Here is a 12,207-nt window from a genome sequence, read left to right on the forward strand (position 1 = left end):
CTGGGTGAACTAAAAAACGAGAGTTGAAAGATTCATCTCAATGCTGCCAGGTCTACAGTCTTGCAGGTGCTGGAGAAAGATGATGCATGTCTCCACATCTGGTAGCCTTCTGGACTTGGAGGTGAATGGTATCAAGCTTCACAGGGCAGCCCCTCTATAGCCTCTCTTTTCAAAAATTTCCCTTAAAAAGGTGTGGTGGCATGCCTTTAACCCCAGCAAGTCCGAAGGCAGAGGCAGGTCCTAGTAAGTTCTAGGCTGGCTGGGGCTAAGGAAGAACTTGTCTAAAATTTTTTTTACATAAAACTATTGAATCAGGGCTCACCCTAGGAACTGCATTTTAGCCTGCTACTGGAAAGACCACATTTTCAAAGGTCACGTTCTGAGGTCCTGGAGGTTGACTTCAACATGCATATTTATTCGGGACACGGTTGGATCCACAAGATCTAAAACCTGGCTGGGCTTCAGCGCCCAGTTTTCTTGAGGGTTCCCTTGCCCACCGGTACCTGTCGTGGTCCTCCAGTCGGCAGGAGGCGCAGCATCTTGGCGGCCTTACCTAACCGGAAGGTCTGGGACTCGTGAGAGCCGAGAGGAGGTGCCTTCCGTGTTTTTTGGCTCTGGGCAGATGGCGGGCGCCCGGGCTCTGAGCGAGCTGCAGGCGGTGGACACCGAGCTCACTGCAGATTCGGTGGAGTGGTGCCCGCTGGAGGGTTGCCGGCACTTGCTGGCCTGCGGTACCTACCAGCTGCACGCGCCTGAAGACCAGGTACCCGGCTGTCGGGGCGGAGAGGGGCCACTGGCCTAGGACCGTGAGAGCTTATGGAAAGAGTTGAATGAGACCTCTGTTCCACGCCCACCTCTGGGAGGCTTCTGTGAGTGTCCTAAGCTAGATGCTAAAGGCTGAACTCACGGCCCTGGCACTGTAGGCTGCTCAGGACCGTTCCCGCACAGTAGCCCTGGCAGTGCTGGGTCCGGGAAACCCCCTGATAATGGAACACTTTCGGGAAAAGAGATACTTTGCCTGCGTAGAAATTTGAGGGTTTCTGCTTCCAGACAGGCCATTCTATGCCCTGGCCCTCCTTGTTGAGTTTCCGATCCCTTATGTTCTCAGTGTCTGTTAAGGTAATCAGAATATGCATATTCTGTAGGCTGCACTGGATGGCAGTGAACCTCAAGTTCGTTTGGGTCGGCTCTACCTGTACCGTTTCAATGAAGACAACGCTGTTAACCCTTTGGTTGAGGTACAGAGAAGGGATACTTCTGCCATCTTGGACATGAAATGGTACGATAGCCACACTTGATTTGGAAGCCTGATGCCCTAAGGGCCTGCAGCAAGAAACAAACTCAACTGTGGGTCTCTAATTTGCTGTTCTTGACAGTGGAAGGACCCTTGAGACAGCTCCCTGGTCAGTTTCCCAGCTCTAGACTCAGGATTAGCTTGGGAAGCAATGTGAGTTGCAGTTTTACCCACTGGAGAGCCTTTGGTTTGAAGACAGAACAGTTGGCTCTAAACTGGTTTTGGAATTGAAATTTGATAAGTCACTGGGATTCATGATGTTCCTTTAAGCTGTGGGTGCAAACTGTGTTCTGTGTTCTTCCTCAGGTGCCACATCCCAGTGGCTGGCCATGCTCTTTTAGGCTTGGCAAATGCTAATGGATCTGTACAGGTATTCTGGCTGATGGAATCTGAGGTCAGTGGTGGGCCCATCTCAGGGGGGAGTGCTGATGAGGGGGCTATGCTGATACATTTTTCTAGAATGGTCTCTTCAGTAGTAGACTTTGCCATAAATGTTCTAAGAAAGTATAGTTTTTTAAGTTGCACTGGGTTCTGGTGAGACAGGGTCACAGTGTTTCAGCAGAAGGGCTACAGGGACTGGCTTGTTTATTTATCAGTAGGTCTGGGGGTTCTGTAAGGAAAGCAGGACAAGCCTTTCTTGGGTTGCTACTGGGACTGAAAATAGCAGTGGATTTTTCATGTGGAAATGGTATTTCTTACAAATATTGGAAGAGCTTCATTCCTAAGTGATTTCTTTTTTTTTTTTTTGTCTATAAGTTTATTGCCTACACGTTTGTAAGTGCACTTGTGTCATACAGTGCCCATGGAGGTCAGAAGAGGGCATTGAATTCCCCTGGAACTGGAGTTACGAATGGCTGTTAGCTGCCATGTGGGTACTGGGACTTCTGCAAGAGCAGCCAGTGCTCTTAACCCCTGAGCCATCTCTCCAACCCTCCAAGGTGATTTTTTTTTTAACCTCCAGGGGTTAGGGTTAGCACAGTGATCCTGTGCTGTGCTTTTACAAAATGACTTCATCTAATGACTGTGGGAGGGAGGGGAAAAGGTACTTCTTGGTAGTGGAGTGACATCAACAGCCTATAGGCTGCTAAAACTGGGAGGCAGTGACATACTAAAGCTGTTGCTGTCGTGGGGCAGTGCATAGGTTCAGCACATGATTACTGGTGGCAGCTGAGAGCCTGTGTAGAAAGTCTTGCTTCAGGTCTGCTCAGAGCAGCAGCTTTGTCCTAGAAATGAGGGAAGGAGGACTAGATCCAAGGACCAGACTGGAAGGTAGGAGAACAAATATCTGAGAAAGGACTTTGGTGCAGTAGCCAAAGTCAGGTGGTTTAGATAATAAAACTAACATAGATCCTAGACAAGAGAAATAACATTTTGTTTTGTTTTTGATTTTTTTTTTTTTTTTTTTTGTGGTCTTTTTAAGACAGGGTCTCCCTATAGCCCCAGCTGTCCTGGAACTCACTACTATGTAGACCAAGTTGGCCTTGAACTCACAGAAATCCACCTGCCTCTGCCTCCTGAGTGTTGGGGCTAAAGGTGTATTGCCACCATACCCAACAAAAATAGCATTTTAATGGCTGTTTTGGCTTCTGAAGTGGAAATCAGTGGAAAGTTCTCATTTTCATAGTATCTGGAGATAAAATGGACTAGGTAGGATCCAGAAGGCACGGGGGTGGGGGGTGCAGAGCATGTCCCAGTAGTGATTTGTGGAGCTCAGTAAGGTGGCTGATGTATCTAGGAGTACACAGAGGCAAGGCTGAGAAACCCTTTTTGTCCAAAGCTCATGTATGTGGCAATGTCTTTCCAAAGGTATGAGCTCCCATGTCCTCAGTCCCAGCCCTGTGCTGGGACATATGGCTGAGGCTTACTGATGTGTGACTTAATGGCAGAGTGTTTACCTAGCATGCATGATATATTCAGCTCCATTTCCAGCACCAAAACCAAAGTTAAACAACAAAAACCCAGGTGAGCCAGAGCCTGCCTCTATTCCCAAGTATTTGGGAGCTGGGAAGAGAGGATTACTTGAGCTTGAAGCAAATTCAAGATGAGTCTGAGCAACATAAGAGCCCTTATCTTAAAAGTGGCTGATGTATTTTGCTCATATAGGGAACAGTTTAGGGAATAGAGGCTTGTCTCGACAAGGGAGTTCCTTTTCTCTCTAGTAGAATGGTTATATGCTACAGCCAGTATCCAGCCTTACCCTGGAGGAGCAGTATCTGTCCTTGTCCCTGGATTGGTCCACTGGGAAACCTGGAAGGTAAGGGCCAGATTTGATTGGAGGTCTAAGTCTCCTCTGAGGACCAATTCCTGCTTCCATGCCAGAGGAGCTTAAAAGCACCTTTTGCTAGCCTTGGTTCCCCAAACCTGGAATGTCACTGATCTTTTTTTTTCTTCTTTTTTTTTTGTTTTGTCTTTTTGAGACAGTGTCTCCCTGTTGCCCCAGCTGGCCTGAAACTTATATGTAGACCAGGCTGACCTTGAACTCACAGAGATCTGCCTGCCTCTGCCTCCCGAGGGCTGGGACTACAGGCTTGCTCCACCATGCCCAGCCTCTGTCCTAATCCATCTTAAAACAGACAATCCTAGCATTTTAGATAAGTAGTGATGATACTGTTAATAAAGAGAAGCCAAAATTATTTTCAGTGACAAACTATGTGGTAGTTTCATCCTTTGAATGATACCCAAGAAGCCTCATTGGCAACACGGCCACATGCCAGGTCTGGGAAATCTTTCCTGGGGCATGTTTGGGAACTGGAAGAAGGCGGTTGAGAACTTTGAGTGGTGGTTCATGCCTGTAAAGGCAGCACCTGGCCAGGTGTGGCGCATACCTGTAGTCCCAGGACTCAGGAGGCAGAGGCAGGCAGATCTCTGTGAGTTCAAGGCCAGTCTGGTCTACATAGTTAAGGCCAGCCAGCTGGGGCTATAGGGAGACCCTGTCTCAAAAATACCAACAAACAAAACAAACCAAAGCAGCACCTGGCAGACTGAGGCAGAAGGATTTCAAGGTCACTTGGGCTGCATGAGACCCCGTTTCAAAAAAAGCAGAAGAAAAGGGTGGCAAGTAGAGTTTAACAGGCTTTCGGTTGGCTCCCTCCTTCTAGGGCCAGAGACCAGCCCTTGAAAATCATTAGCAGTGACTCTAAGGGGCAGCTGCACCTCCTGATGGTGAATGAGGCTACAGCTGAACTTCATCCGGTGGCCTCGTGGCCAGCCCATCACTTTGAGGCCTGGATTGCTGCTTTCAATTACTGGCAGACAGAACTCGTGTATTCAGGTCAGTATTCTTGGATATCAGTGTAGTCACCTCTGATAAAAATTTGTGAAGAGGACTGGGCGTGGTGGCACATGCCTTTAATCCCAGCACTTGGGAGGCAGAGGCAGGTGCATCTCTGTGAGTTGGAGGCTAGCCTAGTCTATATAGTGAGTTCTGGTTCAGCTGGGGCTACAGGGAGATACTGTCTCAAAATGATTAAAAAAAGAAAAATTGTAAAGAACAAAGGGAGGGGCGAATGGGACTGGGCCAAAGCTATGATTCAAAGTAAATGAGGACCTAAGAAGGACTAATGGAAGGTACATCCTTTAGCCAGCAGCTATGGCTGGCACTACCCCATGGCCCTAAGGAAGTGAGTACAATTGTCTTTGGGTACCTAAGGCCTTTGGTGAAACCAGTCAGGGCTGGCAGGAGCAGGTGCTTTCATTGTGGAATCTGATCTCTTCTAATGTCCACACGATTTGCTTGCTCTTTGTTAACTTTGACATATTGATTTCAGGTTTGTCTTTTTCTGGATATAGCTTACTGTCTAAAAGGAAAGGAAGCATGAGGGAAATTGGTGAATTTTCTGACCTGTTGAGTAGTTTGTACTTTGGGGTTGCTGGTATGAGAATGAGAAATGAACAAAACTGGCCACTTTGGGCAGCCTCTCCCAGGAGGGGTTAACTCATGTAACCTGGGAAAGGCTGGCCTCAGAGAAAACTGAAGATACCAAACGTACAAAGAACCAAAGTGATAATCTGACCTCTTTTTTCCAGTTCTTGATTAGTGGTTGTGGGCCAACATCTTGGGTGAGTTGCAAGGTTGTCAGGAAGCTGGGTGACCTCATCCTGTTCTCTGGCTTCTCCACCTACCCACTTTTGCTGAGGTCTTCACTAATAACCATGACTTAGTACAGGAGCCACTTGAGCCTCTGTCCTGGATCGCATCCACACATTCAGCCTCTGTCTCCTTTTTCTACTCTGACTTACCGTGATTGCCCTTCCTCTGCTTCATTGGCTCCTTCCATTTAGACAGAAATAGTCTGTTTCATGGAGCATCATGGCCTACTCCTGTAATTCCAGCACTTGGAGGCAGAAGTAGGAGGATCAAGGTCAACACAAGTTCAAGGCCAGTCAGAACCCTAACTTAAAAAGAACAGTTTCCACTAGCTTCTGTCTAGACCCTTTCTTTAGAGTATGTTATTACTCCAATTGCTGTTTTCTAGAAAAAAAAAACCCTGTTTCTATTGTATAGTCCAGATCTTTTAAAAAAAAATTAATTTTTATTTTGTGTGTATGAGTGTATTCCCCGCACATATGTGAGTGCACCTGTGTCGTGCAGTTCCCAAGGAGGTCAGAAGGTGTCGGATCCCTTACAACTGGAGTTATGGACCGTTGATAGCTGCCATGTGAGTGCTGGCCTTCAAACCTGGGTCCTCTGCAAGAGCAGCAGTGCTCCTAACCTCTGAGCATCTCCCAGATCTTTGTTTGTTTGTTTGGGTTTTTTTTGGTCTTTTGGAGACAGGGTCTCCCTGTAGCCCAGCTGTCCTGGAACTCACTATGTAGACCAGGCTGGCCTTGAACTCACAGAGATCCACCTGCCTCTGCCTCCTGAGTGCTGGGATTAAAGGCGTGCACCACCATGGCCAGTTATATTTACTATTTTTATTTTATGTGTATGCATGTATTGCCTGCATGTAGGTTCTTATTTATTTAAAAAAAAATATTTTATAGGGGCTTGGGCTGGAGAGATGGCTCGGCGGTTAAGGACACTGGCTGTTCTTGCAGAAGACCCAGGTTCAGATCCCAGCATTCACATGGCAGCTAACAATTATCTGTAACTCCAGTTCCAGGGGATCCAATAGCCTCTTCTGTCCTCCACGGGCATTGGGGACGACACGGGTGCACTTACCTACATGCAGGCAATACACGAATACACATAAAATAAACAATAATAAAGTATTTTTTTAAAAAAAATTTTATAGGGGCTGGAGAGATGGCTCAGCGTTTAAGAACACTGATTGTTTTTGCAGAAGACCCAAGTTCAAATCCAAGCACCCACATGGCGGCTACAAACTGTCCTTAACTCCAGTTCCAGGGGAGTCCGAAGCCCTCTTCTGACCTCTGCGGTATTGCACAACATGGATGCACTTACCTACCTGTAGGCAATACATGCATACACATAAAATAAAAATAATAATCAATTAAAAAAATTTTTTTTTAGCTGGGCATGGTTGCACACGCCTTTAATCTCAGCACTTGGGAGGTAGAGGCAGGCGGATCTTTGTGAGTTCAAGGCCAGCCTGGTCTACATAGCGAGTTCCAGGACAGCTGAGGCTACAAGGAGACCCTGTTTCAAAAAGATTAAAAACAACAACAAAAAAATTTATATGCCGGGCATGGTGGCGCATGCCTTTAATCCCAGCACTCAGGAGGTAGAGGCAGGTGAGTTCAAGGGTAGTCTGGTCTGCATAACAACTTCCAGGCCAGCTGGGGCTACAGGGAGACCCTGACTCAAAAAGACCAAAAAACAGGGCGTGGTGGCACACGCCTTTAAATCCCAGCACTCCGGAGGCAGAGGCAGGCAGAGCTCTGTGATTTCCAAGCTAGCCTGGTCTCCATAGTGAATCCAGGACAGCTGGGGCTACAGGGAGACCCTGTCTCAAAAAGACCAAAAAAAAGACCAAAAGAAAAATTATTTTTATTTTATGTGTATGAGTATATTGCCTACATGCATGTAAGTGCACCTGGGTCATTTAGTGCCCTCAGAGGTTAGAAGAAGGCATCGGATCCCTTGGAACTGGGGTGTAGAAGGGTTGGTTGTTAGCTGACAAGTGGGTGCTGGGATTCAAACCCAGGTCCTCTGCCAGAACCACCAGTGCTCTTAACCACTGAGCTATCTCTCTATCCCCCACCTTATTTTTTTAAGACAGGGTCTCTTACTGGACCTGAAGCTCACCATTTCAGCTAAACTGGCTGCTGGTCAGTAAGCCACTGGATTCCCTCTGCCCCACCCCACCTCCACCCTACCCTCTGATACCCCATCACCAGCTTTTATATGGGTGGTGGGGATTTAAATTCAGGCCTTCATGCTTATGTAGCAAGCATTTTACTACTAAGCCATCTTGCCAGTCTCCAACTTTATTTTCTTACAGTATTTATTTTTGTTTTATGTGTATGAGTGTATTCCCTGCATGTGTATAAGTGCACCTGTGTCCTGCAGAGGTCAGAAGAAGGTGTCAGATCCCCTGGAACGAGTTATGGATTGTCGTTAGCTGGAATGTGGGTTCTGGAAATTGAACCTGTGTCCTGCAAGAGTAGTCAGTACTGTTAACTGCTGAGCCATCTCTCTAGCCCTTCCAACTACCTACCTACCTTCCTTCCTTCCTTCCTTCCTTCCTTCCTTCCTTCCTTCCTTCCTTCCTTCCCTCCCTCCCTCCCTTCCCTGCCTCCCTCCCTGCCTTCCTGCCTTCCGTCTCCCTCCTTCCCTGTCTCCCTGTAGCCCAGCTGGCCTGGAAATCACAGAGATCCACCTGCCTCTGCCTCCCAAGTGCTGGGATTAAAGGCTTGCTCCACCACGCCCATGCATGTGTTCTCTTGCTCTTGTCCCCTATAGTCACCTGTCCAGACCACCATCTATTCTAGTTCGTTGAAACAGCACAAGTGATGGCCCTACATCTGTTCTGGACCTTCCCAATCCAGTCTTCACTCAGAAATAAGCTTGATTGTTATAGGAACACACACACTTTATCATTCCTTGTTCATCATTAGAACCCTTTACAATTCACATTCTCCTTAGGATAAAATTAAAAATACCTGAGATTCCCAAGGCCTTGTGTGGTCTGGTCCAGCTTGCCTTTTCTGTCCTGTTCTTTTGATTGGTTTGGTTTGGTTTGGTTTGAATTGGGTCTTTTTTTTTGAGACAAGGTCTCACTATGTTTCTTTGGCTGACCTGAAACTTTCTATGTAAGATCAGACTAGCCTCAAATTCATAGAGAGCCACCTGCCTATGCCTCCCAAGTGCTTGGATTAAAGGCATGCTACCATGCTACCACCATACCCAGCTTTTTTTTTTTTTTTTGAGTGCACCTGTGTCGTGCAGTGCCTACAGAGGACAGAAGAGGGCATCAGATCCCCTGGAACTGGAGTTACGGGAAGTTGTGAGCTGCCATGTAGGTCTGAACCCAGGTCTTCTGCAAGAACAGCCAGTGCTCTTAACCATTGAGCCATCATCTCTCCAGCCCCTTGTTCCTGTTGTTAATGACTTGCGTTTGCTCCCCATTGACTTTCCTTGGGTACACCATGTGGTCTTTTTCCTCACTTCTTTGGCATACTAAGCTTAAACTTGAGAAACCTGGACACCCCCCCCCCCAGCAGTCCAGCCCATGTCTGATCTCTTACTGTTCTCATGGCACCCAGCACTCATCCTGATTCTGATTATGTGCTTGATGCCTATTTTCTTTTTCCCAGAGTAAGGTCTTTTTTTGGGTGGGGAGGTCTTTTTGAGAAAGGGTCTCCCTGTAATCCCAGCTGGCCTGGGACTCACTATGTAGACCAGGCTGGCTTTGAACTCACAGAGATTCACCTGCCTCTGCATCACAGTGCTGGGACTAAAGGTGCATGCCATTACACTCAGCATAGCAGCTCATATTTAAGGTTCACCTGGCTTTATGCATAGCTCAGCTGATTCTGCTGTTTTATTTAATTGTAGAGCACATGCTTACTCCGTGTCCTTTGTGTCCTATTACAGGGATCCATATTGTATATTCACTAAATATCTATTAGATGGGTGGATAGATGGTGGGTGCATGTTAAGTGGTGGGTGTAAAGATGTGGGATGGGTGGGGAATGGATGAATGTGACATGACAGATGAATGATGGCTGTATGGAGGGTAGATGGGTAGATGTTGGATGCTAGGTAGATTTGATGGATGGGTGGTCGTGGTTGGGTGGTGGATGTATAAATGTTGGTTAGATAGTTGGTTAGATGGAGAAATGATGGATGAATGGTAGGTGGTAGATAAAGTAGACACTGCTCAGCATTTTACCTTTGCTCTTTTTCACCCTTCTTTTGAACCCTGCTCTAGAGTCCTTTTCTGTCAGGATGCCACCATCTACCCTGTGTCTTGACACTGCTTTTCTTTAAAGATTGGTTGTAGATCAAGGTAATCTTTTCTCTGAAACCATCACAAGGATTTTTTTTTTTTTTTTTTTTTTTTTTTTTTGAGACAGGGTCTCACTACGTAGACCAGACTGGTCTTGAACTCAGAGATCCACCCACCTCTGCCTCCTGAGTGCTGGAATTAAAGGTGTGTGCCATCACGCCTGGCTAAGGGTCTTTTTAAAATTTTATTTTATGTATATGAGTGTACCTACATGTATGTAAGTCTTGTGCAGTGCCTGCAGAAGCCAGAGGAGGGGTGTTGGATCCCATGGAACTGAAGTTGTAGATGATTGTTAGCCACTGTGTAGGTGCTGGAAACCAAGCTCAGGTCCTCTGTAAGAGCAGCCAGTGCTCTTAACCACTGAGCCATCTCTCTAGTCCCTTTTTAAAAAGATTTATTTTGTGTGTATGCATATATATATATGTATGCCACATATATGCAGGTGCCTGCAGAGACCAGAAGAGAGTGTCAGATCCCCTGGAACTAGTGTTCCAGGCTGTTTTGAACCATTTGATGTGGGTGTTGGGGACTGAACTTGGGCCCTCTGCAAGGACAGTATGCCCTCTTGACTGCTGAAACATCTCCAGCCCCACAGGTCTTTTTTTTAACTGAAAGGTTGCAAAGGGCATTTTCCTTTACAGCGCATAGGAGTGTGCTGAAGGATCTAGAAGGATCTTCTGGAGTCTCAGTCTTCTGCTTTTATTGTTGCTTCTGGGCAGGAATTTTGTTTATGACCAGTTTGGCCTTGGGCAGCTAGGGGCTCTGATGACTAGAACCTTCCTAGAAGGTAGTATGGCCAAGTGTGACCCAGCAATCCTCATGATTAGGACATTGATACCACACAATTTCCAACTTTTCCTTTTTGTATTGCAGTTGTGGCCTGTTGGTCTTCCATTCTACCCAGGCCCTAGCCCCCTGCCCCCCAATTGGATAGTTAGCAAGCTTGGTGACTGTTTCTGGGGTTCTCCTGACCAGTGGTACCCTAAAGTCACAAGACAGGCACCTAAAGGACTTCCTTGTAGGTTCCCCATCATTAATGCCATTGTTGATGGAATTCTTTCTGTGTTCCCACAGGTGGAGATGACGGCCTTCTAAGAGGCTGGGACACCAGGATGCTTGGTACATCTGTCTTTACTAGCAAGAGGTAGCTGGTCTCAGGGTCAGAACATGGCCCCTCCATGTTCCTGCCTCAGACTTCTCATCCCCTACCTTGCTTGTGCTCAAGAGTCCCCCTTTGTCTACAGACACTCCATGGGTGTGTGCAGCATCCAGAGCAGCCCCCATCGGGAACATATACTAGCTACTGGAAGGTGAGTCCCTGGAGTAGATTTGCTGGTCTGTGCATTTCTCACCCCCTCTCTACGAGGACTTCAACATTCAGTGCAGAGATCTCAGATGGTCAGTTCAGTTATCTGGGTCCTGGAAGTGGGGCTTCTGTAAGTCCCTAAGGGTTTGTGGGACAGGCCTTCTGGGAGGTGTTCCCTGTTACCAGGGAATCTTGGGGGAACATGTTAGCATATGCTTTCCCTGCATGCCAATGGTTGGATGGTTCCAGCTATGATGAGCATGTTCTGCTGTGGGATACTCGGAACATGAAGCAGCCTTTGGCAGATGTGCCGGTGCAGGGAGGCGTGTGGAGGCTCAAATGGCACCCAGTCTACCACCACCTACTCCTGGCAGCCTGTATGCACAATGGCTTCAAGATCCTCAACTTCCAGAAGGACACTGGTAAGTAGAGACATCTTCCTAACCCCAGGACAGTAGTCAGCTAAGCTTTTCTCCAGCCTGCATGCTCCCAGGCCACACCTAGAACCTGCTATAGCTCCACCTGTGCCATTATTAGACCTCAGTTTGAGAAATATACTCTCATCATGGCTTCTCCATGCCCAGATCAGTCATAATGGTTCCTCCTGTATTTTGGCAGGTCTCCGACTTCACTGGGACTCTATCCAGGAGCCTTATCAGTTTTTACTCATGACCACCCTTGCCCTGCCTTTTCTTTGCTTCCTGCCTGTAAACACCTTAGACTCTGGTCACCCTATGTCTGACATGTGCTGGCTTTCCCTTGCCCCCTTTCTCATAGAATCTGGCATTGATTAAGCCCAGCTCTACCTATGGCTGAATTTCCAGGGTGTGTCTAGGAGGTCTTTGGATTTGCTTGGCTGACTACATTGTTTCTCTGGCATGAGTGCACATTGTAGGACTATTTGTCCTTTTCTCTTGCCAAGCCTCCATTCCTCCTTTCTCCCCTCATTCTCAGATCACAATCTCCCTCTATTTCCTCTCCCTCTACTCCCACTCTGAGAAGAAGCAATTGGAAGACTACCTTAGCTTCCCACCTTTAAACCTCGTAGCCTTCAGCCACTTCATGTTCTCTGCCTTCTTTTGTGACCTGGATTTTGAACATTTTGAAGCTTGTTTTCATATTTTCACAAAGGTATATAAAGGGGTTGCTCTGTGTGTGTGTGTGTGTGTGTGTGTGTGTGTGTGTGTGTGTGT

General features: G+C 47.1%; 1 protein-coding gene across 5 annotated transcripts in view; it reads left to right on the forward strand.

The window, feature by feature from the left end:
* Positions 1-349: 349 nt before the first annotated feature.
* The window catches only part of Dph7 (diphthamide biosynthesis 7), a 16,623-nt gene continuing 4,765 nt past the window's right edge, over positions 350-12,207 (forward strand). Inside the window, exons 1-9 of one of the 5 annotated variants that reach the window (XM_029562566.1) lie at positions 350-763; positions 1,146-1,279; positions 1,601-1,688; positions 3,457-3,548; positions 4,393-4,565; positions 10,783-10,852; positions 10,953-11,018; positions 11,264-11,436; positions 11,633-11,962. In XM_029562566.1, coding sequence (XP_029418426.1) covers positions 623-763; positions 1,146-1,279; positions 1,601-1,688; positions 3,457-3,548; positions 4,393-4,565; positions 10,783-10,852; positions 10,953-11,018; positions 11,264-11,436; positions 11,633-11,808 — 1,113 coding nt within the window. In that variant the 5' untranslated portion in view covers positions 350-622 and the 3' untranslated portion in view covers positions 11,809-11,962. The other 4 variants (XM_017797650.2, XM_017797648.2, XM_029562567.1 and 1 more) reach the window with 4 other exon arrangements.

The sequence above is a fragment of the Nannospalax galili genome, unplaced genomic scaffold (assembly GCF_000622305.1).
Source record: "Nannospalax galili isolate Female #2095 unplaced genomic scaffold, S.galili_v1.0 scaffold35, whole genome shotgun sequence".
Lineage (NCBI taxonomy): Eukaryota > Metazoa > Chordata > Mammalia > Rodentia > Spalacidae > Nannospalax > Nannospalax galili.